The sequence below is a fragment of the Puma concolor genome, chromosome D4, assembly GCF_028749965.1.
Source record: "Puma concolor isolate L17-30 chromosome D4, mPumCon1.1.hap2, whole genome shotgun sequence".
NCBI classification, from domain to species: Eukaryota; Metazoa; Chordata; class Mammalia; order Carnivora; family Felidae; genus Puma; species Puma concolor.
This window is the reverse complement of record NC_141679.1, coordinates 70,536,027-70,563,820: the sequence shown is the minus strand read 5'-3', so window position 1 is coordinate 70,563,820 and position 27,794 is coordinate 70,536,027. Positions and strand designations below refer to the sequence as shown.

Here is a 27,794-nt window from a genome sequence, read left to right as displayed (position 1 = left end):
TAATGTTTTTTTTTATTTTTGAGAGAGAGAGAGTGCAAGCAGGGGAGGGGCAGAGAGACAGGGAGACACAGAATCCGAAGCAGGCTCCAGGCTCCAAGCTGTCAGCACAGAGCCCGACGGAAGGCTCGAACTCATGAGCTGCGAGATCATGACCTGAGGTGAAGTCGGACGCTTAGCCTCCTGAGCCACCCAGGTGCCCCGCCTCTCTGGTTTTTCTGAGGCATACATGTTATGTATGTCTACTGATAAAATTCCCACAGTAGCTTCCATGGCCTTCACGATAGAGTGGGGACTTTAGGTTGGCCCATCAGACTTCCTTCCTGCCTTCTGTCTATATCTGTAGACTCTTCTCCCTCTCCGCTGCCATACTGAACTTGTTTTAGTTCTCTGAAGTCATTGTCATCTTTGCACATGTTTTCCCTCTTTGTAAAGAATACCACACCCTTTCCAGCCAAGCCTGGTACCGTGTCCTGTCCTCAGAGTACTCTTCTTCAGAGAAGCATTGCCAGAACTCTCTGGGCTAGGTAAGATGTCCCTGCTTCATGGTCTCCCTGCCCCACAGCATCTTGTACTTATCCTGTTGGAACTTAACACACATTATATTTGTGTAGGTTTAATTAATTGTCTTTCCTAGTCGCCAGGAAGCTTTCTCAAAGTAGGCACTATGTCTCATCTGTTTGCCACTCTTTTACCATTCTTAGCATGACGTCCGGCACATAGAAAATGCCCAGTGAACATTTGATGAATTCATAGGTTAGTGAAACCAAGAACAGATCAGAGAAAAAGATTTTTGCAATATCACCTTGAGGCTGACAAAAGAGGATGGAACACAGTGAACCCCAGCCTTAGAGCTGTGTTCCAAATTAGTTGGAAAGGAAGGGATGTGCATAATAGTGATGACATGTGCTCTGTCACACGATTGTGTACCTGTGTGCTAAGTGAGGGTTTAGGAAATAGACACTCAGCTATGCCAGGCCAACTAAGTCAGTTAAAGCTTTTTATTTTTAAATGTCCAAAATTTATTCTGTATTTCTAGGAAGAAAGGAGTCAACAGCTCTTGAGATGTTAAATCAGAACAAGTTTAAACATTTACATAAAGGAATTTTTAAAAATCTCACTGAAACTTTGAGGGAGGAAGATTCAGAAACATTTTCAAGGAGCAAGGGATTGTAAATGAGAAATCACACCACACAGTCTCCATTGCCATTAAAGGAACTGTAAAATGTTAATAGCAGTCTCTGTCCTTCCAGGCACATGTCCTATTCTGCATTTCTTGCTCTTATATGAGAAATCTTACCACTGTAGTTCTTTTTTTTTTTTTTTTTAAGTTTATTTATTTTGAGAGAAAGATTGCACAAGCAGGGGAGGGGCAGAGAGGGAGGGAGAGAGAGTATCCCAAGCAGGCTCTGTGCTGTCAGCGCAGGGCCTGACTCAGGGCTCTGTCTCACGAACCTTGAGATCATGATCTGAGTAAAAAATCCAGAGTCAGACACTTAACTGACTGAGCCACCCAGGCGCCCCCACCACTTTAGTTCTTAGCATAATGATCCCTATGGTTTGGAAAAGAATATTGTATTTAGATGATTGAGTAGGACATTTACCACTTCTAGAAATACTGTCAGTGCAGTATTCTCCCTTTGTTTCTTCCTACTCTAGGAAGTTCAAGTTTAATGAGCCCTGCTGATTAGTTAGCTCAACGCCTCTCAATGAGGACCGAAATAAATCATTTCTGTGTTGCTAGATTAGAGAGTTTGTTTTCCGAGATATACAGGTTTGTTGAACATCAGTGTCAGTTCTGTAGGCTTCTACCCCCTACCCTCACGCACACACTCCCCTACCATCACCACTCTAAACATCTAGAGAAGATAGAATGTTGAGTTAGAAAACTGTAAATAACTTTTCTCAGCTTGCTTCACTTTGTTTTCTTTTTTCTGGGTCCTTTTGGAGGCCTTCTTGGCCTGAGGGCTGAACTGAATAGTAGGTATAAATTTCAAGGTTACAGCTAAGCTTACTTGTCAACAGAAAGCAGTCACCAGGCCAACCACACTCTTAATCTTATTTCATGCATCTTTGCCCTGAGGCAGAAATTTCCATTCACAATTTAGAGGAGTTGAACAGAGATTCAAATTTGCAGGTATCTTAGAAATGTGAAAAGATGTCACAGGATGAATTTAGAAACCTGTTTGTTGCATATTGGGAAATGCCTTTTAATATTGGCCAGTTTTGGGTTATTGGTTTTAAAGATTTTCCAGGGGTCCCTAAATTGAGTACTATTTATGAAATTCATGTCATCTGAGACAGCTTGTAGACAACTGTACGCAAATGTAAGAACACAAATTTAGGTGAGATTGTGAAAAATAGATACCTAGTCAGCTAGGGGCAGTGGTTGGGGGGGGGCGGGGGTGGGGCATGAGTTTTGCTCCCATCAGGAGATACTTGACAATGTATAGAGACATTTTGATTGTCACAAGTTCAGATAGAGGCAGCAATGCTGCTAAACATCTGAATAGTGCACAGAAATGTTGATGGTGCTGCTGTTGAGAAACCCCAATTTGATGTGCAGAGAGATAGTATCACATATAAAATCTGTGTGTATATAAATCTTTGTTTTGGGGGATTTCATTCAGAGTGTAAAAAATATTTAAGGAAACAAAATTCATTCCAATTCTTTGACCTGCCAGCATATATTTAACATTGTGAGTTTGGCCACGACACATGCAAACCCTTTCAAAGCCATGGCCTGGAAGCTTGTCCACTCCTCAGAGCTGTTCCTTTGGAAGCGGAGCTGTGCTAGTTAGGGGTGCGTGTTGGAGGGATGAGGGGTTAGGGCGCCCACCGGTGAGGCAGCCTGGAGATAACAGAGCATCCTTGAATGTAATCTCTCTTCTCTAAGATTCTACCTGTGCCCTCTTGATTCTGAAGTACTTCGTAGCTCGTGCTAGAGTGTTAGTCTTTACCTCTGCTCCACCCCGCTGGCCCTCCTCATTGTGTGAAAAGAACATTGAGAAAACAAAGGAGTAAGGTAAAAGGGGTAAGAGAGGTGGCATGAATGTGGAACTGAAGCCAAAGTTCAGATTATTTGCTTTATGTATCTGCACCCAATGACAACTTCTTGTCATCTTTTGTTTCTACAACTGAATTGGTCTCTGAATTTTTTGGAATAGTTTCCTTACAGTCTACTTTGGGTCTATTTGTAATGAGAACATTGAGTAATCTGTTTACAGTAACCAACACTTGGTTATAGGTATGAAAATAAAATGGGCTTTATTCGATGGATAAATAAACTAAGACCGTTCAACATATTACAGTGATGTGGCTGCAAATTGATATAACTTGGAGACTTGAGAATTGTTCTGAAAAATGTAAACATTTTAACTTAACTATTTTTCTGAGTTCCTAGTTGGTGATTATGTTGTAAAGGAACAACATCACTTCTGCCTGAAAGGGTGATACATGTGTGCTTTGTCTCTTTATCATTTAAGATAGATTTGACTGTATATAAGCAGAAAAACAAAAAGCGAGAAACCCCACCATCAACAGAACTCAAAATAACAGTGGCTTAGAACTGTGAGCTAGAGGTTTATTTCTTAGGCAAAAGAAGCCAGAGGTAGGCAGTCTGGGGCTCGTATGACTGTCCCACAAACATTTAGTCTTGAATCCTGTTCTGCCAGCCTTGGCATGAGGTCTTTTCGTGTAAGATGGGTTCTTGAGCACATCATTGATAAACTCTGACCTGGCTACTGCAGATACAGACCTGACTGGGTGACATCCTCCTAGCCTGGGCATGTAAATGATGTAGCAGAGGTGAGCTAGCTACAGCAGTCCTGAGGTCGGCACCTTGGATATGTAGCAGACCACATCCAGCCAGACCAGATATTAGGAGTCTGGGGAAATCATCTTGGAAGGGAGACCATGGACCCAGCAACAAACTAGAGTTCTTGTTACCAAAAACAGAGATAACTAGCAGACTTTGAAGTAATACTCAGTGAAAGTCTTAGCAAAAAATAGTGACTATCTGACCTCATCAGGGCTCTCTGGTTATAAAAATAAGATATTGTTCTATGGCAACTAACTACTGGTTGGATACTGTTTTGGTTTTGTTTTGTTTTTTCATGTATCTCTTTGGTTTTATCCCCCCTCCCCCCACCCCCCCATCCCTTTTCCAAAAGCAGAACTAATCGTTCTCCTCTTTTCTCCTTCAGGACTTTTCATGATATTTCTGAGGATCTGAAATCTTCAGTAGACTGACATGGTTTCCCCCGCAGTGATTTCTGTAGGAGGCTCCGTCTTGATAGTGAGTTCAGCTCAGCTGTGGCCTTCTGTCCTTTCATCCATGCCTAGCAAGCAGAGCCCGGAAAAGAAGCAGAACCCTCCTGGCCTTCCCTACAGAATGCCTGGACAAGAGAGAGCTCGCTGTGGGGTGCTTTCCATTTTAAAGCACGGCTTTAGAGCTCAGAATTGTGGTTTGCTCACTTAATTGTTGCTAGGATGGCTTGAAGAGTTTCGATTTATACACTGGTACCATGGCTTGAAGTTTCCCACTTTGGTTATCTATATTATTATAATATGTATTTATAAAGTTATTTCAAGAGCCCTAAACTACCTGCTGTTAAAAGTAGTTACAGTGTAATTTTCTCCTGCTTTAAGGAATCTGTTCTTAAACTTTTCTATGGTTGTCACTTTTTAATGAAGAGGGTTTTCACTTTTGAATTTGCGGTTTCTTGAGCAGGAAAAAGGAGTTGTCTTCCCTTCTTCCACCGTGTATGGTCCCCTTTGTAAGAAAGAACAAATCTTAAGTGTAAGACAGGGTGGCTTATTTGAATGTCAGTTAGTTGTGTGTTACAGCCATAGGAGACACAGAAAGACTGTCTTCCCCACCCCCCCCCCCCGCCTTTCTCTTCCTTCCATCCGCCATTACACTATGACCAACTTTCTAAAACTTGGTTGACCACTTTGAAGTAAAATACTGATTAAGCTGCTATTAATGGTAACAGTATGACAGAATTCACGTTGTGGTTCAGTTTTTCTTTCCAGATACTTTAAGTGAAAAATCTCAGGAGTAGCAGTTCTCTGAGTTGTTGAATGTATCCCTGTTTGCTTATTTGAAATTCTGCCAATTAGTTACTTATTAGCAGTAGAATGTTACATTTATGTAGTATTTTTCCATCACTTAGCACAGTGCCTTGCACATAAGACTCTAGATGAAGGCTTGTTGAATTATGACTTTTTTAAGTATCTCAGATATCACAATAACCAGCATAGCGCTTTACATCTTACAAGTCGTTTTGCGCATATTTTTTCACAGCAACTCCCCATCAGCTTTCATGTAGCTTTATATTATTTTAGAACTGTTTCATACAGATGGGGAAACTAAGGTTCAGAAAAATTTAGTAAGATTTTTACCTCAAATCTTTCTGACTTAATAGTCTGCGGACCGTGCTGTACTGTAACATTTCTTCCAGTATCTTCCACAGTTTTCCTAGTGTTTGTCCTACAGTTAATGACAAGGCTGGGACTGGAACCTAGCTCTTAGCTCTGTGCCCTTTCCACTGTGTAATGCAATCATTAGGCTCTTGATCTGTCCCCAAGGGAATATGGAGGAGAAAGGGTTCCTAAGTATCAAAGACCTCCCTTTGGAAAACGAAGGTAGAAGTCTTTTTTTTTTTTCTAAAACATTGTCTCCCTAAAGCATAGTTAATAATAATTAGCTTAAATTTATTCTGATATTACTTAAGAAATTAGGTCCATCTAGGAAAGAGGCTACTGTGAGGGCTTGACTTTATACAGTAGACTACATGCAGGTCTCTTATTTTTGCTGTCACAATCTGATGTTACACCGAGTGTTCCTTTGGCCACTAACTGACTTCTGCTTTTCTTCAGTCATTTGTTCAGGAAAACTTGTCAAGAGTTTGCCAGCTCTGGTTCCCATGCCAAGTACTGTACAGGGTGCCACAGGCAATCATAAGAAGCTCTTCTCTCACCTTGAATCTTGGCCACATCATGTGCATTACTAAAATTAAAATTTTTGCATTAAAACGCTTAAAGAAATCATATTTGTTTTTTTTAATTGTATGCTGGTTAAGTTTATAGCTATAGTTGGCACATAGTCAAAAGAGAGAAGTATTATATACACAGTGAGTTTCGTCTGCATATACAAATTATGTTCCTCTAAAGTGTTTTTAGCTGTATGAAGTGTTACTGAAAAAACAAACCTCGAGCTAATGTATGGCTGTTGCTGGTCATAATTACTGGTATAAATACCAGGATCATAGAAGGGAACTTAGAGCCCTAAGACAAGATTTTAGAGCTGCCAAAATTGACAATGACATCGTATCACCTGAAATATCAGGAGCAGAGGTACCCCCAGAGTGCTACACAGTCCTCATCAGGAGACTGGAACTGCCCCAGTGCTCCAGCGACCGCGTAATGACTCAGAAAGTCAGCCAGCTCTGGGACGTCTTCCTGGAACCCCCAAACAGAGAAACACATCTCTTTGGACATAGTGAAGAGGGTTTACAGAAGTTTCACAGGACACAGATCATGTGGTGTGAAAGGGGGCGAGTCTCGAGCTCTGGTCTCAGAAATGACGTGTCCCCGATTCTCAGTTAGGGTTTGTCCCAGAAAAAGTCTCCCTAGGAGCAGACAGTGCATTGATGAAGTGGCTTCTGTAAAAACGGATCCAGAAATCTTACCACTATGTCTTACATTTATTTTATAGCTTCATTAAAGATTAGTTTTAAGTTCATATTCACTAGTTCAGTTGTAAACCAAATGGGGGGGATGGGAGAAAATGAAAGTCTCCACACAGATGTGCTCCTCTCTTTTCTGAGAAAGAATAAGGTATAGGGTTTTTAGCATAAACTCCATGCCCTATAAATTCTTCTTCGGTTCCAAAATTCCTGTCACATTCGCTGTTCCTCGACGTGATCTCTTGTCAGACTGCCTGAGATACAAGTCTTATTTATGTTTAAATTTGTGAGGATTCCTAACACTCTCTTCCATTAGAGGTAGTTAGCTGGCAGAATTTTCCTGTGACTTGTGACACTGGTGTAGACGGACTCTTGACAAGGTCAAGAAGTGTAATGGAGGCTTGCTGTATTTAAACTCAGAACCTTTGGAAATAGCAGCTGCATGTTCCAGTTAAAGGGTGGCTAAAGGGCTTGCAGCTGAGGTCCTCTGGCTAATGTTGGTCTTAAATACCCATTGTGACCCTAATCCTACCCCTAGTTCCCACATTGGTTGCATTTAGTGCTTCAGGATGTGTCACTACTGGGCAAGAGATACTCAGAGATTCAGGCCATGAAGGGTTTCATTAGAGCAAAGGAATTTTAGTGAGCTATCCAGGGCTCTCAACCTCAGGGTTTATAGGAAAAACCCCTTCATAACTTCCCATCCTCTGGTCCTGACTGGCAGTTTCCTCTCTGGGTCTTTCGAGACCCTTACAAGAGTATTATAGTAGGCATTTCACATTGGAAATAGCCTATGGCAGTATATTCCAAGTGTTAGTTCCAGCTAAGAGCAAGTACTTTTTTTTTTTTTTTTAACATTTATTTATTTTTGAGACAGAGAGAGAGAGAGAGAGAGAGCATGAACAGGGGAGGGTCAGAGAAAGAGGGAGACACAGACTCTGAAACAGGCTCCAGGCTCTGAGCTGTCAGCACAGAGCTCGATGCGGGGCTCGAACCCATGGACTGCGAGATCATGACCTGAGCCGAAGTCAGACGCTTAACCGACTGAGCCACCCAGGCGCCCCCAAGTACTTGATTTTTTATTAATTTTTTGTCCTTACACAATTGCCATCAAAATATATTCATTAATTGAGGACCTGCAAAAATATGCACATGCTAACTGAAACCAGTGAGCAGTTATTTTTTGACAGTTTAAAAATAATCAAAAGAATTGTAAATCAAGATGTTCTCTCTACTAGAGTCATAAAAATTCTGTGCCAGAATGGGCCTTCTATAATTAGGTGATCCTGTCATTTTTCTAGGGGAGAAAAATCCATAGGCTTTTCTAGCACAGAGCTAGTAACAATTCTGAGTAGAATGCGGTTCTTTTGTCTCTCTTTTTTTTAATGTTTATTTACTTTTGAGAGAGTGAGTGGGGAGGGGCAGAGAGAGAGGGAGACAGAATTCCACGCAGGCTCTGCACAGACAGCAGAGAGCCCGATGCAGGGCTTGAACCCACAAACCGTGAGATCATGACCTAAGCTGAAGTCAGACCCTTAACCTACTGAGTCACCCAGGTGCCCCCAGTGTTTTGTTTTGTTTTGTTTTTCTCTTAGCCCATTGTTCTACTTCTCTTCCCTTTCCCTTTTGGTTGAGCAGCTTTTGGAAAAATGTGTTCCTTATGGCAGTAGTTCCAAGGGATGTTATTAGATGTTATAAGAAGTGTATATGAAGGGAAGGGACTCTATGGTCAATTAAAATTGAGGAATTCTGAGTTTGTTTCCTTTCGGTGGGACTTCCTAGAGTTTTTAAACCTGTTAAATATTGTGAATTTATGAGGGGACAAAGACTGTTTACTAGACTTACTTGACCTTAAACTGCTCCCCTGCCCTCCCCCTCTTAGCAGAGCTTCTCCAAGGACTTCTTGTCCTTTGGGAAACATGGCTTTTGAGGAAGTTTACAGCTTTTTTAGGAGACATCCTTAATGGAAACCCTGAATGGTAAATCTATTACCATGGTTCCATGTAAACTGTAATAAATCTCAGAGTTTAATGAGATACCAGAAAGAAAACATATTTGCTGTTCAGAGCTATACATAAAGTATAGAGATTCTTTTCCACCTATTATGGTGTGTAAAATCAGTATTTGTGTTTAGTTTTGCAAGTTTTTCAAGAATCTATTAATGTGCAAATATAGTGGTGGTATATTGATATTACATTTTAATAATGCTTTTGTATGTCACTTTATAGTTTTCAGACTGCTCTCATAACAACCCTGTGAGATAGGCAGGTGTTAAGTATTATTGAATGAGGCATTGGAGGCTCACAAAGTTTTTTTTTGTATGTGATTTTTCCCTTAAGTTTATACCACAAAATTATGGAGCCAGAATTCACTTGCAGAACTTCTGACTCCAAGTCCAGAGTTCTTTCCTCCACACCTGGTTTCTTATTTTAATTCTTGCTTTATATCTTAAAATGAAAGGTGTGGAAGTGAATCTTCAAATAACATCATGTTGGCTTATTATCAAATCCTATTTCTTTTCTTTTTTTCTTTTTTCTTTTCTTTTTTTTTTTTTTTTGCAGTGGCCCAGAAAGTGTAACTCTTATTATAGCTATCCCAAAGAAAATCCTTTTTCTGTCCTTTGTAGTGCTCCTTGTTTGGGTGACTGGAGGATATTTCAGATACAATGATTTTAAAACCAAGACTAGGTGTATAGTTGTAATTGCCTATATAACTTTTGGAAAGGTATCATCTCTGCATTCTCAGGCAAAGTAGAGATGGTTTGAAGGCAAAAAGAGTTTGTTCAAATACAATACATATTCTTTATTCTCACACAGAGCCTACTTCTTAGCTTTAACTTGCTTTGACAACCTACTGATGTAACTTCTTTGTACATGTGAAATATTTATATTTTGAAATAAAATTACGAGTGTTAAATGAATCAGGTGGTAAACTTAGTCTCATTTCTGTTGAGAAATTTGATCTTCAGTGAAGTGAAACTTTCACGAATACATCTGTCTCTTACTTAGGCCTTAAATATTTTCCTTTGGCACCAATGCCTACACTGAATTTTTATGTAACATGGGCAACTTACATAAGGGAAGATGTGTCTGGAGAGTGGATGCTGGGCACCTTAAAGAGGTGAAAAGGTCCAACGCTGAGGCTGGAGCCCTCAGTGCACTCGTGAAGGTGGCCTTGGTAGACAAGGAAGTGGTAAGGTAAGTGGCTGGGGAGTAAGAATCCGAGGAAAAGCTGGTCAAAGGAACTGCACATTTTGCATGAAGAAAACAAGCCCATGTTAATGGCTATCTTCAACAGCAAAGATAAACGTGCAGCACTGGCAGATGGAGCTGAACCCCCACATGGGAAGCACATTTCAACAAGTGCTTGGGAAAGAGCCTCTGACACTTGGAGCTGGTGGTATTCTGCTCATCTATCTGACATCGATGGAGAAATGATCCTGGCAAAAGTGAAAGGGTGGACTCACCAGCCTTGGATTATTTTCTGCTCTGCTAGTTGCTTATTGGCAGATAGGCTAGTTCACAAATATTTCTCCATGCTTCTCAGTCTATTGCTTGAGCCTAGGACCCCTTCACTGGGTGTGTTTCTGACAGCTGCCTTTTTGGCTTTGCTTCTGGAACTCCTGAGGAAAGGGGTGTTCAGCCCTCCCTCCCATCTGATCATGCGGGGGCTCCCTGATAGCTTTACCTTTAAGTGAGTTTAACCAGAAATATACACTAATGGTCTTTTTTTTTTTTTTTAAGAGCACCCACAAGTAGGGGAGAAGGGCAGGGGGAAGGGGAAGGGAGGAAGAGAGGGAGAGAGAGTATCTTAAGCAGGGTCCAGGCTCAGCCCAGAGCCCCACATGGGGCTTGATCTCATGATCCTGGGATCACAACCTGAACCAAAATCAAGAGTCAGAGCCTCAACCAACTGAGCTGACCGATCTTTTCAGTCAATAAACACCTATTAGGAAACTGCTCTGGCGTAGCCCTAGGAAAAGTAATTCTGAAAAGTAGTTTTAAAATGTAAAAGTGTTGAACAGTAGATGAAGCTTCCCATATGCTCTAGTTAATTTCCTTTTGAAAAGTAGCCTGAAAGATACCCAAATCATTGTCTCCTTGACAAGTACCCAGGTACTCCTTAAGACTGCATCATCGTATGTTTCATGCTCAATCGAGCCCAAATTATGAGAAAGGGTCAGAAGAGGAGCAGGGGGAAATAGGACCTTCCGGAGAAGCTCCAGAAAGACGCTTTACCGGTAGAATTCCTGTCTCAGGGTAGAAGACCCTTCCTACGCACCGGACTGTGGTTCTGCTCTACCAGTTAGTTCAGCTTCCAGAAGTCATCGTGGGAATCGGAGTTAGAACGAGTCACCTATCAGGAGGACGAAACGCTTTGCTAGGGACGATTGTCCTTGCCTCGGTAAGAGGCCACGTGGCCGTGGGAGGCTGGCAGGTGTCTGGTTCAATCAGCCCTGGCGAGAGAGAGATACGGGGCGGGGAAGGGGGACAGACAGAGACTGACCCTCTCGCAGAGGGAGAGGGCGAACCCTAGACCCGAGCGCGCGGGGGCGTGGCCTCCGGGGGGCGGGCCCCCCGCGGGGGCGGGGCCTCGGGGCGGCGCGGGTGCATTGCCGCCGCCGCGGGCGTGCTGGCTGGCGGGCTGCGGGCCCGCAGTGGCGCGGCGTCCCGGCTGCGCGACGGGCCGAGCGCTATGGCCGCCTCTTTGGGCCCGGCCGGCGTCGGCGGCGCCGGCCCGTCGGGCTTCGCCTTCGACTCGGGACTCGAGATCAAAACTCGCTCGGTGGAGCAGACGCTGCTCCCGCTGGTCTCTCAGGTAAAGTGGCATCCGGAGCCGCCCCTCGTCTCCCTCCGGCCGCGGCCGCGATGGCGGCGGCCGCTCGCACGGCCCCGGGGCCGGGTCGGGCCCTGCGGGAGGCAGCCGCTGCCCCACATTCCGCACCGGGACTGCGGCGTCGGGTCGGGCGGCCCGTCTGAGGCATGGGGGCCCGCCTCGGCCGCGGCGGCGGCGTTGGTCCGGACCATCCGAAATCCGGCAGGGAGGCCGCCTGGGCTGAGGGGCGGGGAGCCCCCCGCCGACCCGAGAGCCCCGCAGGCAGGTGCGCCGCCCGGCCTGCCCCACGGGACCCGCTCGGCTAGCCCTGCCCCTCCCCCCGGGCCCCCGAAGCCCTCCCCCATCCCCGGCTCCCCAGAGGCCCCCCACGTTTGCATCCCCAGTGCACCCCGCGACTGCCGGCCGCTCCGGCTGGGGCATTCCTGCCGGCCTCCAAGTCCGGCGTGCGCTCCCCGAGGCCTTTGTCCCCTTCCCTGCGCGTGTCTGCTCGCTGGGCTCCCGGGCACCCCGGGCCACCCTGCCTGCCCCTGCTCCTTAACCTGCCGGCTCGCTTCAGGCGCCCTTTGTCTGGCCTCGTTGGAGTGAGGTGAAGCACTGTCTGATAGTTGATCCGGATGCACATCTTTTTGCCCCAAATCCCGTCTGGGATGTATGCTTTATTGTATTCGTTGGTCATAACACAAGTCCGGAATCAGCTAATTGACGCGCCGAGTTTTAGAGAACTTTTTGTTCCTGGGAGCCGAGTTCTACGCAGCCTGAGGGCTAGAATTCCTCACCTAGATCTTGTTGAAATGTGCCAGGCTCCGTGGAGAGGGAAGAATTCTGTGCCTTCAGGAGCGCGTTGGCGATGTGTGACTCACAACTAGATTGTAACGTCTTGATGACTCACGCTGGTATTGCCAAGACTTTAGAAGTACTGGGAATCCTAAAGGTTATCTGACTCTAAATTAAAAAAAAAAAAAAAAAAAATTCTTTCTTACAGCATCCTTTGCACCTGGTCACCAGGCTCCTGCTTCAACATGTTCAGTGATGGGGCGCCTGTAGCTGTTCCCTAGAATTTTAAATGCTGTCTCTTCTCCATCCCAGCCCTCCACATATTTAAAAATAGCAGTCACACGTGTCTCTAGATTCCTGTTATGCTGATTAAATAAACAGCTCCGTTTTCTTTACCTGTGCTCACTTTTAGCCTGGCTAACCCAACAGTGAATGAATACAGCTGACACTATTCCTTCCTCTTCCCTTCCTTGTCTGGTAGAGGCCCTGACCACCGGGAAGGAAGGCTATGATGTCTGCACTGCCGTCCTCCCCCAAAGAATGCCACCAGTACAACCACAACCCAAAATGAGAACTACGGGAGTAGTTTTAGGAGAGAGATAAGAGAGCGGTTGGAGTTCAGCTTCATAATATTTGATCCATGTACTTAACAAAACGTGTGTGATGTGTTAGGCCGTGGTTTAAGCACTTTGTAAATATAATTCCTTTCATTCTCATAGCAATCTTATGAGGTACATATGTGTTTATTCTCACTATATGGGAGAGGAAACTGAGGAATAGTGAGGCTAAGTAACTTCCCCTGGGACTTTGAACTGTAAATGTCAAACTGGCATTTGAACCCAGGCATCCTGGTTCCAGATTCAGCGCTCTTAGCTACACCATATGCTGTGTTGTCTCTAGAGATCGGAAGCAGTGATGAGGTCAGCTAGTGGTAGGTACAGAGAAGAGAGTCCACAGTGGAAAAGCAAGGTGGAAAGTAGTTGTGATTTGGAGAAAAGGTAACTTTTCACAGTAACCCTGTTAAAAATGTATCAGTTCTGCAGTTCTGCATTGTGTAATTCTGGAATGAAAGAGGGTGGAGTGGAGGAGGAAATGTGTGAATGTGTGAATCCTGTGAATTGCTGCTGAGAGTTAACTAGAGGTCAATGCCACAGGGGGGAAAATGCAAGCTTTTTAAATTTTTTTCTTCCTTGTTAAAGATTGATTCAGGGTCATAGCTGAGGTTCTGCATCCCACATGTGATGTATCCACAGCCATATCTTTAGCACAGTACCCTAAGTGACATTCCTGATGATTGACTGCACTCAATAAGTAAAAGTTGAATTTGCTCAAAACCAAATGAATAAAGCATGGCCAGAATACTGTTAACAAAGCAGGGGAGTATGGAGTAAAATTTAGAGTGATTTTTTTTAAGTTTCAGTGAGTATTAGCTGATTAACACTGCAGCTCTCTAGAAATTCAGGTCCAGAGTCTCATTTTCTAAGGATGCTGCATTATTATCCAATTCATGTTTCACCATTTTATCCCCAAGAATATTTAAGCATTTATTGTATACTTACTAGCTGCTCCTGGAGGGACTTGTAGTCATGTTGGGAGACAGGATCTGTATATATTAGCACATGCTAAGTGTCATATTAGCAACATCAATAGTAAATGTTCCTCAGAGGAGGCATGGATGACTCGTGAACAGTGCCAGAGAGGAGACAAGGTCTTGAGGTGAACAAGACTAGCATCACAAAATTTAGTGAGTTTTAAGCATATAGTTTCTATTCTGATATCATCCAACCTCTTCCGACTCTCCAACTACAAAGTTCTGGCTTACTGGCCTTATTCTAGGAATGCAAGGTTGAGTCAGTATTAGATAAATGTATATAATTTTCTGCATTCATATATTACAAAAGATATATATTCTTATTAGTAGATACAGAAAGAGCATTCAATTAAATGCAACTTATAATCATGATAAAAAGCACTTAGCAAACTAGTAATAAAAGAAAACTTCCTTATAGAGAGTATCCACAGAAAACCTACAGTTAAAATTATAGCAACAAGTCAAATTTAAAGCAGACATTTCCTTTAAAACTAGAAACAAGAGGAGAGATGTGTGCTATTGCAGCTTTTAGTTAGCACTGTGCTGGAAATCCTAACCAGTGCAATGAGATAAGAAGTGAAAGGTGTAAAGATACAGAAGGAAAAAACAAAGCTCTTGTTTTGATAAAATTATCTACATAGAAAACGCAAGAGTCTACAGATAAATCAAAAAAACTAGGAGGCTTCGTAAGTTCACTGAATGTAGTATACTAAAGTCAACTGCATTTCTCTAATAACAAAAAAGTAATTCTAAAAGAAGCCTGTTAGAATAAAAATGAGGTTCCTAGGAGAATGGAATGGATATATATATATATATATATATATATATATATATATATATATATATATGTATATATGTATATATGTATATATATGCACACACACACACATACATACACACAGACACACACACATACACACATACATACATACATACGTGGCCAAGCCTTAGGAAAAGATTTAAAAAACTTTTTTTGAAAGCCAAAGTAGATCTAGGTAAATGGAATGAAGTACCTTGTTCATGACTAGATTGACTCAATATTTTCCCCTTTAATCTATAAATTTAACACAATTCCAGTGAAAATTTCAACAGAATTTTTGAACAGAATTTGATAAAAAGTAATTATAACATTAATATAAAAGAACAAAGAGCCAAGAATAGCCAGAAGAGAAACAAAGTGGGAAGATTTCAAGACATTATAAAGCTCTCATAATTAAGACAATAGACCAGTGAAAGGGAATAGAGAACCTAGAAACAGATCCACATATATGTGGAAAATTGAGAAGTCACAGAATTGGCACTGCTGGTCTGTAGGGAAAGGAAAAACTTTTAAAAAATTGGGCTAAGACAATTGGTTATCCAGTAACACATGACTTTGGATCCCTGTCTCACACCATATACAAACATCAATTCCAGATGGATTAAGGACATCAATATGAAAGTGAAAACATGTAACAGTTTGAGGGGAAAAACAACTGGGCAGTATCTTTACCACCTCATGCTGGGAAGTGATTGAGTAAAAATTCTAAGCAAAGGTTGATAAATTTGACTCCTTTAGAACAAAGAACCTCTGTTTATCAAAACTGAAAGGATAAGCCATAAAGTGGAAGAATGTGGCTGCAACACAAATTACCAGTGAATGGTTGGTGGTACCCAGAATAAATCAAGGATTGCAATGAATCAAAAACAGAAAGATTACCTAATAAAGATTGGTAAAAAATCTTTACCACAGAAGAGGAAACTGATGGCTGAAAGATATGTTAAAAGATGTTCAATTTCATCAGAAACCAGTGAAGTACAAATTAAGACCACAATGAGAACAAGTGTTGGTGAGGCATGTGGAGCCAATGGGAATGTCAGTAGTAAACCACTTTGGAAGACAGTTCAATGTCATCTGAAGTTGAAGGTGGATAGTACCTATGGCCCAGCAATTCTCCAAAATCCATACCCTTAGAGAACTCCTGAGTGTGTGCTAGCCATGGATTGCAATGTTGACAGTTTCTTGTTTGTTTGTTTACTTTTAATGGCCCCAAACTGGAAACTGCCTAAATTCTTTTAACAATAGGATGTTTAAATAAGTTGTGCTATGTTCATACAGTAAGGTACTATGCAGCAGTGAAATGAATGAACCACAGCTATAATTATCAGTAAAAAATACTGAAGGCTCAAAAACAGGCAAAATGAAACCATATATCATTAGGGATATAACATCTGTGCAGAAGTTATAGCAAAGAAAAGATGAGCACAAAATCAGGACAGTGGTTTCTTCTGGGGAGAGGGAGGTGGGGGGTGTGGAAAGGGAGGGGCCCTCAAGGCATGTGGATTGTCAGAGGTACTGGTAATGTTGTCTTAAGCTTAATGCTGGTTGCATATATGTCTTCCTATGTCTTTGTACCATACATATATATGTTATATATACTCATTTGTTAGATATTTTCTAAATCAGATAGTTCTTTAAAAAGCCCTGGGCTAGGTCCCAAACACATTTTTTCAGAGCAACTCCCCACCTTCTTTAATAATCACTTTATTCTTCCTGTCAAAACCCCCACTCCCAGTCTTAAAATGTTTTTATCCAAGGAAGGGAACAGGGATATCTGCCACATACTCCACCCTAGTGTGGAATGTTATTCTACCACCCACTAGTCTTTTCCTGTCTGTGATAGATTTACTGCATTCACCATTGGACAGACCCTTCGAATTTCTAAGATAGCTCACCCTGTCTTTCCATTTCTCTCTGTATTGTCCTGGAGGCTTTTCAGCATCCTTCTCTCAATAATTGAAGATGAATAGAGTACATATGAGGCCCTCTTTCCTGACTTATGTATATGAATATGTGTGTGTGTGTTTGGTTTTTTTGTTTTGCAAAGGTAAAACATATAAAGTAAGTTCTACTTCTTTTAAAGTACCTCCCATGATTTGGTGTGTTTTCTTCCATTTTGGTTTCTATAGCTGATTGGCGAATTTATTTTTTAATTTATTTTATTTCAAAGTAGGCTTTGTGCCAATGTGGGGCTTGAACTCACGACCCTGAGATCAAGAGTCACATACTTTACTGAATGAGCCAGCCAGGCACCCCTAATTTTTATATCTAATAATTTTAAGAACTCACTACTGAGTTAAGCCAAGAGATGAACTTCTCTGTACTGGGTTGGTTCCCTTATATTTCAGGCCCATAGAATTAAGCCATTGTTCTTTTATCTGGGCTGCTACCAATTTTTTTTCTTCCTGGTCTTCACTTGCTTTCTGGCTTCCCCATAAAATAAGTAAACTAAGTGCCTGGGTGGCTCAGTTGGTTAAGCATCCGACTCTTGGTTTCGGCTCAGGTCATGATCTCACAGTTCGTGAGTTTGAGCCTTGCATTGGGCTCTGTGCTAGCAGCGCAAAACCTGCTTGGAAGTCTCTCTCCCTTTCTCACTGCCCCTTACCCACGCTCTCGCTTGCTCTCAGTCTCTCTCAAAATAAATATAAATAAACTTAAAAAAAAAGAAAAAAGTAAACTAAGAAAATCCAGTTCAATGAAGAGATTACTGTCAGCTATTATAGAAAATAAGAATGACATCATAAACATGAGGAAATAGAGATTCTAGAAATGTCAGCTGTGTAATACCTAACAATTATGTAGTGCTTACTATATACCAGACACTATTCTAAATACTTTATTTAATTTAGTAATGTATTTCCCACAATGACCTTGTGAAATGTACTGTTATTATTCCTGTTTTTACAGACGAGAACATGGACTTGTAGAAAGCTAGATGACTTGCCACTTGGTCACATGATACAGCTGGGTTTCAAACCCAGGCAAAGTAAGCCAGAGTTCGTGCTCTTAACTGCTAGGATATACTTCGTTGGCGATTGGTACTTGTTGACACCCTTTGTTAGAAGGTATCAAGTAAGCACTCGTTCTTTCTTTTATTCCACGCAGAACTCTTCAATATATCAGATCTCTTTCTTCCCCATGGGCTGCCTTTCTGCCCTCTTTTTTCCGGTTCATTCAGGCGTTCTCTCGACTCTGGTATGAGGGCAACTTCAGGTTGTGACTCCCAATTTAAAAATATGCCTCCTGGTTTTGGCAGAATAATAGCTGAAATTTTATTTGGCACTGTATTTTACAAGGCACTCTCACCAGCTATCTTTCCTCTGGTCTTTATCATACTCCTGGGTGGACAGAAGCAATATGGTTACTAAAAGTATAGGCAACTTTCTCCTTCTGTGACCTTGGGTGAATTCTTTACTTCTTCTAAGTTCAGATTCTTTATCTATAAAATGAGGATAATAATAGTATTCACCTCATAGAGATGTGAACTTTGAATGAATTAATACATATAAAACACATAGGATAGTGCCTTAGTGTTAAATGTTAGCTGCTCTTATTTTTCATATGACAAGGAAATTGAACTTTTATCTTAGTTTTGTAAAACTGTGTGTTTAGGTGTGTAGATATATAAAACAAGACTGAGAAAAATTATGGCAAAATGCTCACAGGGTAGTGTGATTATGGGTAATTTTTTTGTTTCTTCAGTCTTTCCTATATTTCTCGTTTTTAAAAAACAGTCAACATGTATAACTTTTTTTGGGCCTCCTTTTTAAAAAGTTTGAGAATAAGGACATAAATCGACCTTTTAATAAGGAATTTTATAAATTGACTTGGCTTCTGTAAATGTCAGTTTTAAATGCACACCTCTATTTGGATTAAACATTTTCTAGACTGCTTCAAGTAAAAGGAAGGTAGCCACACCTAATTTTGCACTGGGTAGGATGCTGGAAATGAAAGCAACATGTGTGTTTCAGAACTGAACAAGAGTTGGCATTTTAGCTTAATTGCAGGTCTTTTCTTTATAATTGAAAATTTAAAACTTTTGGTAATAAACACAACTTAAACTCCTGTCCACTCCAGAGGCTTGTCCAAGTTAGTTGTTTGGAAGAGCCAATGGTGGTTAAGTCCTCTGTTCTTTAGGTGGTACTAAGAATTCCTTAGTGTTTATCAGGTGTGGAATAGGAAAGACTCCTAAAGACCACACACACACACACACACACACACACACACCCATAAAACTAATAAATGAATTCAGTAAAGTTGCAGGATAAAAAATCAACATGCAGAAATCAGTTGTATTTCTATACACTGATAACAAAATATTTGAAAATGAAATAAAACAATTCCATTTACAGTAGCATCAAATTTAACCAAGGAGGTGAAAGATCTATAGACCGAAAACTCTAGGACTTTGATGAAAGAAATTGAAGGAGACACATAAATGGAAAGATATCCCATGTTCATGGATCTGAAGAATTAATATTATTAAAATGTTCATAACACCTAAAACCATCTATAGGTTCAGTGAAATCCCTGTCATAATTCCAATGGCATTTTTTCCCCACAGAAATAGAAAATTCTAAAATTTGTATGGAAGCACAAAAGACCCCAACTAGCTAAAGCAATCTTGGGAAAGAAGGACAAAGCTAGAGGTATCCCACTTCCTGATTTCAAATTATACTACGAAGCTATAGTAATTAAACTATATGATGCTGACATGAAAACAGATTCATTGTCTAATGGAACAGAATGAAGAGACCAGAAATAAACCCATGCATATATGGTAAATTAGTATTTGACAAGGGAGCCAAGAATACAATGGGGAAAGGATAGTTTCTTCAATAAATGTTGGGTTGGGGTGCCTGAATGACTCAGTAGGTTAAGCACCTGACTTTAGCTCAGGTCATTATCTCATGGTTTGCAAGTTCGAGCCCTGTGTTGGGCTCTGTGCTGACAGCCTAGAGCCTGGAGCCTGCTTTGGATTCTGTGTCTTATCCTCTCTCTGCCCCTCTCCTGCTCAGGCTGTGTCTCTCTTTCTCTCTCAAAAAATAAACATTAAAAGAATATATTTTTTAAAATGTGTTGGGAAACTGGATAATTACATCCAAAAGAATGAAATTAGACCCCTTTCTTAACACCACTCACAAAATTAGCTGGATATGGATCAAAGACTTAAATGTAAGACTTGAAACTGTAAAACCCCTAGAAGAAAAGAGAGAAAAATCTCCTTGACTTTGGTCTTGGCAATGATTTTTGGATATGACACTACGAATACAAGTAACAAGAGCAAAAACTAGCAAGTGAGACTATATCAAACTAAAAATCTTCTGCACAGCAAAAGAAACAACCTACCGAATGGGATAAAATATTTGTAAGCCATCTATCTGATAAGGGGTTAGTATCTTTTTTTTTTTTATATTACGTATAATTTATTGTCAAATTGGTTTCCATACAACACCCAGTGCTCATCCCAACAGGTGCCCTCCTCAATGCCCATGGGGTTAGTATCTTTAATATTAAATAGGGAGCTCATACCACTTCATAGCAAAAAAAAAAAAAAAAAAAAAAAAAAAAAAAAAATCTGATTTAAAAATGGGCAGAGGAACTGAACAGTTTTTTAAAGAAGACACACAAATGGCCAACAGATGTATGAAAATACGCTCAACGTCACTAATCATCAAGGAAATGCAGATCAAAACCGCAATGAGAGGGGCGCCTGGGTGGCGCAGTCGGTTAAGCGTCCGACTTCAGCCAGGTCACGATCTCGCGGTCCGGGAGTTCGAGCCCCGCGTCAGGCTCTGGGCTGATGGCTCAGAGCCTGGAGCCTGTTTCCGATTCTGTGTCTCCCTCTCTCTCTGCCCCTCCCCCGTTCATGCTCTGTCTCTCTCTGTCTCAAAAATAAATAAACATTAAAAAAAAAATTTGGGGGGCGCCTGGGTGGCGCAGTCGGTTAAGCGTCCGACTTCAGCCAGGTCACGATCTCGCGGTCCGTGAGTTCGAGCCCCGCATCGGGCTCTGGGCTGATGGCTCAGAGCCTGGAGCCTGTTTCCGATTCTGTGTCTCCCTCTCTCTCTGCTCCTCCCCCGTTCATGCTCTGTCTCTCTCTGTCCCAAAAATAAATAAACGTTGAAAAAAAAAATTTTTATTAAAAAAAAAAACAAAAAACCGCAATGAGATATCACCTGACTTAGATTGGCTATTATCAAAAACACAAGAAAACAAAGTGTTGGTGAAGATGTAGAGAAAAGAGAAGCCTTGTGCATTGTTGATGAGAATGTAAGTTGATACAGCCACTTTGGAAAACAGCATGAAGGTTCCACAAAAAAATTTAAATAGAACTCTCATATGACTCAGCATTCCCACTTTTGGGTATATATCCTAAGGAAATGAAATCAGGATCTTGAAGAGAGATCTGCCCTCCCACATTCATTGCAGTATTATTCACAATAGCAGAGATATGGAAACAATCTCAATGTCCTATTGGTAAATAGATGGAGAAGATGTGGTATAAATTTACAATGGGATATTATTCAGCCATGAGAAAGAAGGAAATCTGGGCATTTGCTACAACATGGGTGGACCTTGAAGGCATTATGCTAAGTGAAATGAAATACATCAGAGAAGGCAAATACCAAATGATCTCACTTACATGAGGAATCTACAGAAGTCAAACCCACAGAAACAGAGAGTAGAATGATGGTTGTGAGGGCCTGTGTGGTGGGGGAAATGAGGAGATGTTGGCCAAAGGGTGCAAATTTCCAGTTACAAGATGAATAAATTCTGGGGATCTAATGTACAGTATGATGACTATAGTTAACAACTTTGTATTAAATACTTAAAAGTTGTTGAAAGAGTAGACCTTAAATGTTCTTATCACCACCACCACCCACAAAAAATATATGTAAGGTAGTACATGTTTTAACTAACTCTGTTGTGGAAACATTTGCAGTTTATTGTGGAATCATTTGCAATATATATGGATCTACTCATCACTTACATGTAAGTTAATCTCAGTAAAACTGGAAGAATAAAATATGCCTTTGAATCAAATTGACTGTGAATCGTGGCTTTAACCTCTTAATAGCTGTGAGACCTTAAACAACCATCTTTTAGTGTCAGTTGCCTTATCCGTAAAAAGGGGATAAAGTAGTGCTTACATGCTAAGATTGTGAGGATTAATTTAGATTATTTGTGCCTGCCACGTAGAGATGTTAGTGTTATGCCAATGCGCCCTGTTTCTTCTACTACAAATTAGGGGTCATCTTTGACAACACCAGTCTCATCCATCAAGCAATCCAGTTTACCTGTTTTCCTTCATCTTGACTATTGTCACCTTGTTTCAAGCCAGCATCATCTTTTACCTGGACTATTGCAACAGTTTCCCAACTGGTCTTCCCCCTTCTGATTTTGCCACTTTATCAATCCACTCTTTTCCCCGAAGAGAGTGTTCTTTTAAAATAACATACATTTGAAATTGTGTTAGTTACTTACCATTGCAAAATAGACTACCTCAAACTTCATGGTTTAAAACAAACATTTATTATCTTAGATTCTGTGTTTCAGGAATTTGTGAGTGGCTTACCTGCCTGCTTTTATTTATTTTTTTATTATTTTTAATATGAAATTTATTGTCAAATTGGTTTCCATACAACACCCAGTGCTCATCCCAACAGGTGCCCTCCTCAATGCCCATCACCCACTGGTCTCCCTCTCACCCCCCACCAACCCTCAGTTTATTCTCAGTTTTTAAGAGTTTCTTGGGGTGCCTGGGTGGCTCAGTTGGTTAAGTATCCGACTTCAGCTCAGGTCATGATCTCATAGTCCGTGAGTTCGAGCCCTGTGTCAGGCTCTGTGCTGACAGCTCAGAGCCTGGAGCCTGTGTCTCCCTCTCTCTCTGCCCCTCCCCTGCTCATGCTCTGTCTCTCTCTGTCTCAAAAATAAATAAAAACATTAAAAAAAATTTAAGGGTCTCTTATGGTTTGTCTCCCTCCCTCTCTTTTTTTTTTCTTCCTCTCCCCCATGGTCTTCTGTTAAGTTTCTCAGGATCCACATAAGAGTGAAAACATATGGTATCTGTCTTTCTCTGTATGACTTATTTCACTTAGCATAACACTCTCCAGTTCCATCCACGTTGCTACAAAATGCCATATTTTATTCTTTCTCGCTGCCAAGTAGTATTCCATTGTATATATAAACCACATCTTCTTTATCCATTCATCAGTTGATGGACATGTAGGCTCTTTCCATAATTTGGCTATTGTTGAAAGTGCTGCTATAAACATTGGGGTACAAGTGCCCCTATGCATCAGCACTCCTGTATCCCTTGGGTAAATTCCTAGCAGTACTATTGCTAGGTCATAGGGTAGATCTATTTTTAATTTTTTGAGGCATCTCCACACTGTTTTCCAGGGCGGCTGCACCAGTTTGCATTCCCACCAACAGTGCAAGAGGGTTCCCGTTTCTCCACATCCTCACCAGCATCTGTAGTCTCCTGATTTGTTCATTTTAGCCATTCTGACTGGCGTGAGGTGGTATATTAGTGTGGTTTTGATTTGTATTTCCCTGATGAAGAGTGACGTTGAGCATCTTTTCATGTGCCTGTTGGCCATCCGGATGTCTTCTTTTGAGAAGTGTCTATTTATGTTTTCTGCCCATTTCTTCACTGGATTATTTGTTTTTCAGGTGTGGAGTTTGGTGAGTTCTTTATAGATTTTGGATACTAGCCCTTTGTCTGATATGTCAATTCTTCAATATTACTTTTCGCATTCCATCGGTTGCCTTTTAGTTTTGTTGATTGTTTCCTTTGCGGTGCAGAAGCTTTTTATCTTCCTGAGGTCCCAATAGTTCTTTTTTGCTTTTAATTCCCTTGCCTTGGGAGATGTGTCAAGTAAGAAATTGCTGCGGCTGAGGTCAGAGAGGTTTTTTCCTGCTTTCTCCTCTAGGGTTTTGATGATTTCCTGTCTCACATTTAGGTCTTCCACCTTTATTTATTTTGAGTTTGTTTTTGTGTATGGTGAAAGAAAGTGGTCTACTTTCATTCTTCTGTCCAGTTGCTGTCCAGTTCTCCCAGCACCATTTGCTAAAGAGACTGTCTTTTTTCCATTGGATATTCTTTCCTGCTGTGTCAAAGATTAGTTAGCCATACTTTTGTGGGTCCAATTCTGGAGTCTCTGTTCTATTCCATTGGTCTGTGTGTCTGTTTTTGTGCCAATACCGTGCTGTCTTGATGATTACAGCTTTGTAGTAGAGGCTAAAGTCTGGGATTGTGATGTCTCCTGCTTTGGTGTTCTTCAATATCACTTTGGCTATTCGGGGTCTTTTGTGGTTCCATACAAATTTTAGGATTGCTTGTTCTAGCTTCGAGAAGAATGCTGCTGCAATTTTGATTGGGATTACATTGAATGTGTAGATAGCTTTGGGTAGTATGGACATTTTAACAATATTTATTCTTCCAATCCATGAGCACGGAATGTTTTTCCATTTCTTTCTATCTTCTTCAATTTCCTTCATAAGCTTTCTATAGTTTTCAGCATACAGATCTTTTACATCTTTGGCTAGGTTTATTCCTAGGTATTTTATGCTTCTTGGTGCAGTTGTAAATGGGATCAGTTTCTTTATTTGTCTTTCTGTTGCTTCATTATTAGTGTATAAGAATGCAACTGATTTCTGTACATTGATTTTGTATCCTGCGACTTTGCTGAATTTACCTGTCAGTTCTAGCAGACTTTTGGTGGAGTCTGTTGGGTTTTCCATGTGTAGTATCATGTCATCTGCAAAAAGTGAAAGCTTGACTTCATCTTTGCCAATTTTGATGCCTTTGATTTCCTTTTGTTGTCTGATTGCTGATGCTAGAACTTCCAACACTATGTTAAACAACAGTGGTGAGAGTGGACATCCCTGTCGTGTTCCTGATCTCAGGGGGAAAGCTCTCCGTTTTTCCCCATTGAGGATGATATTAGCTGTGGGCTTTTCATAAATGGCTTTTATGATGTTTAAGTATGTTCCTTCTATCCTGACTTTCTCAAGGGTTTTTATTAAGAAAGAATGCTGAATTTTGTCAAATGCTTTTTCTGCATCTATTGACAGGATAATATGGTTCTTTTCCTTTCTTTTATTAATGTGATGTATCACATTGATTGATTTGCGAATGTTGAACCAGCCCTGCAGCCCAGGAATGAATCCCACTTGATCATGGTGAATAATTCTTTTTATATGCTGTTGATTTTGATTTGCTAGTATCTTATTGAGAATTTTTTTGCTGGGTCTCTGTCTGGTTTAGGAATCAAAGTAATGCTGGCTTCATAGAATGAGTCTGAAAGTTTACCTTCCCTTTCTATTTTTTGAAACAGCTTGAGAAGGATAGGTATTATCTCTGCTTTAAATGTCTGGTAGAATTCCCCAGGGAAGCCGTCTGGTCCTGGACTCTTATTTGTTGGGAGATTTTTGATAACTGACCCAATTTCTTCCCTGGTTATGGGTCTGTTCAAGTTTTCTACTTCTTCCTGTTTGAGTTTTGGATGTATGTGGGTACTTAGGAATTTGTCCATTTCTTCCAGGTTGTCCAGTTTGTTGGCATATAATTTTTCATAATATTCCCTGATAATCGCTTGTATTTCTGAGGGATTGTTGTAATAATTTCATTTTCATTCATGATTTTATCTATTTGGGTCATCTCCCTTTTCTTTTTGAGAAGCCTGGCTAGAGGTTTATCAATTTTGTTTACTTTTTCAAAAAAACCACCTCTAGGTTTCGTTGATCTGCTCTACAGTTTTTTTAAATTCTATATTGTTTATTTCTGCTCTGATCTTTATTATTTCTCTTCTGCTGCTGGGTTTGGGGTGTCTTTGCTGTTCTGCTTCTATTTCCTTTAGGTGTGCTGTTGATCCTAAGGGGGATTCTGTGAGTGAAATGTTGCAAGGACCTCAAAGTACCAGAGACATCACTACAAGCATGAAACCTACAGATATCACAATGACTCTAAGCCCATATCTTTCAATAATAACACTGAATGTCAATGGACTAAATGCTCCAACCAAAAGACATAGGGTATCAGAATGGATACAAAAACAAGACCCATCTATTTTCTGTCTACAAGAGACTCATTTTAGACCCAAGGACACCTTCAGATTGAGAGTGAGGGGATGGAGAACAACTATCTGTCATGCTACTGGAAGTCAAAAGAAAGCTGGAGTAGCCATACTTATATCAGACAAACTAGTTTTTAAATTAAAGGCTGTAACAAGAGATGAAGAAGGGCATTATATAATAATTACAGGGTCTATCCATCAGGAAGATTATAAATTAGAATTATAACAATTATAAATATCTATGCACCAAATATGGGAGCCCCCAAATATATAAAACAATCACAAACATAAGCAACCTTACTGATAAGAATGTGGTAATTGCAGGGTACTTTAATACCCCACTTACAGCAATGGATAGATCATCTAGACATAGGATCAATAAAGAAATAAGGGCCCTGAATGATACATTGGATCAGATGGATTTGACAATTATATTTAAAACTCTGCATCCCAAAGCAACAGAATATACTTTCTTCTCGAGTGCCCATAGAACATTCTCCAAGATAGGTCACATACTGGGTCACAAAACAGCCCTTCATAAGTATACAAGAATTGAGATCATACCATGCACACTTTCAGACCACAATGCTATGAAACTTGAAATCAACCACAGGAAAAAGTCTGGAAAACCTCCAAAAGCATGGAGGTTAAAGAACACCCTACTAAAGAATGAATGGGTCAACCAGGCAGTTAGAGAAGAAATTAAAAAACAAATGGAAACAAATGAAAATGAGAAGACAACAATCCATATGCTTTGGAATGCAGTGAAGGCAGTCCCGAGAGGAAAATACATTGCAATCCAGGCCGATCTCAAGAAACAAGAAAAATCCTGCCTGCTTTTAGATTACTCACATGTCTGTAGGCAGGAGACTTCAGACTCTTGCTAGCTGTTGGTTGGACGCCTCACTCAGTTGTTTGTCATGTTAGACTTTGCATCAGGCTGGTCAGATGTCTTCATGACATGGCAACTGGCCTCCTCTAGAGGGAATAATCTCAGAGAGAGAGAGAGAGAGAGAAAGATTGAAACCAGAGTGCCTTTATGACCTCTCTCAAAAGTACCACACTGTCACTTCTGCTTGATTTATTAGTCAGAAGTAATTCACCAAGTTCAGCCCACACTCAAGGAGAGGGGATTGAGGCTCTACCTCTTAAAGGCAGGAATAGGAAAGAATTTTTGGACATATTTTAAAATCACTGCATTCTACCCTCTGGCCACAGATTGTTTACTTTTCTTCCCATTTCTTCCCCTGCACCCCCAGGCCTCCCCAAAGTCTCATCCCTTTATGGCATAGCTGGAAATTAAAGATTTTGGCATCTAAATCTGATTCAGATGAGACTTCTTATATGCAGAGTTCCTTAGGTGTAGCTCCTTGAGTATAGTTCCATTTGATCTAAAGACCTATGAACTAAAGTGACAAGTTATCTGCTCCCAAGCACACAACTTTTAGTGGTGGGACAGGCAGAGGATAACCTGTTAAACAACAACTAAAATTGTTTAACAATTTTTGTTAAAACAACAACTAAAAACAAAATAAAACAGGAAGTAAGCATAGGATAACAGCCATATTTTTCTGTTTGAAAATGGGGAAACTAGGAGCCACTGGTTCACAGTATTCTGAAACCCACCCAAACACAGGTTAATGGTACCTTGATGAAGACTTGAAGCCCAGGAATGTTTCTTCATGGCCATTAGCACTGCTCTGAGTCATCCTCACTCATGAAAGGGAGCCCATATTTATATCTGCATGGTTCCTCAGCCTGCTCCCTGCCGATGGAAGCTTGGGGATGCAAAAAACTCTTCATTTTGTAGTGATCTATCTCCTTCAGTCCATGTCTCTTGACCTAATTGTACTGATCTGTCTCCTTCAGTCCATGTCTCTTGACCTAATTATCCTCAAAATTTTGTGAGTCTCCTGTGAATCTTATTGGGCTAACTTAATTAGACAAACCATACCCACAAGTCTCTTTATGATAAGCCCTGCTCTAACTTGGGCTTCTGC

The 27,794-nt window shown here is 40.8% G+C and overlaps 2 protein-coding genes across 2 annotated transcripts in view; both read left to right on the top strand.

Annotated features, from left to right (window-relative positions):
• The window catches only part of TMEM245 (transmembrane protein 245), a 103,106-nt gene extending 93,497 nt beyond the window's left edge, over positions 1–9,609 (top strand). Inside the window, exon 18 of the mRNA XM_086683650.1 lies at positions 4,203–9,609. Within this exon, the coding sequence (XP_086539776.1) occupies positions 4,203–4,248 (46 nt within the window). The 3' untranslated portion in view covers positions 4,249–9,609. The remainder of the gene's footprint in view (positions 1–4,202) is intronic.
• A 1,679-nt stretch (positions 9,610–11,288) lies between these two features.
• Positions 11,289–27,794, top strand: part of CTNNAL1 (catenin alpha like 1) — a 62,809-nt gene continuing 46,303 nt past the window's right edge. The window contains exon 1 of the mRNA XM_086683647.1: positions 11,289–11,507. Coding sequence (XP_086539773.1) covers positions 11,385–11,507 — 123 coding nt within the window. The 5' untranslated portion in view covers positions 11,289–11,384. The remainder of the gene's footprint in view (positions 11,508–27,794) is intronic.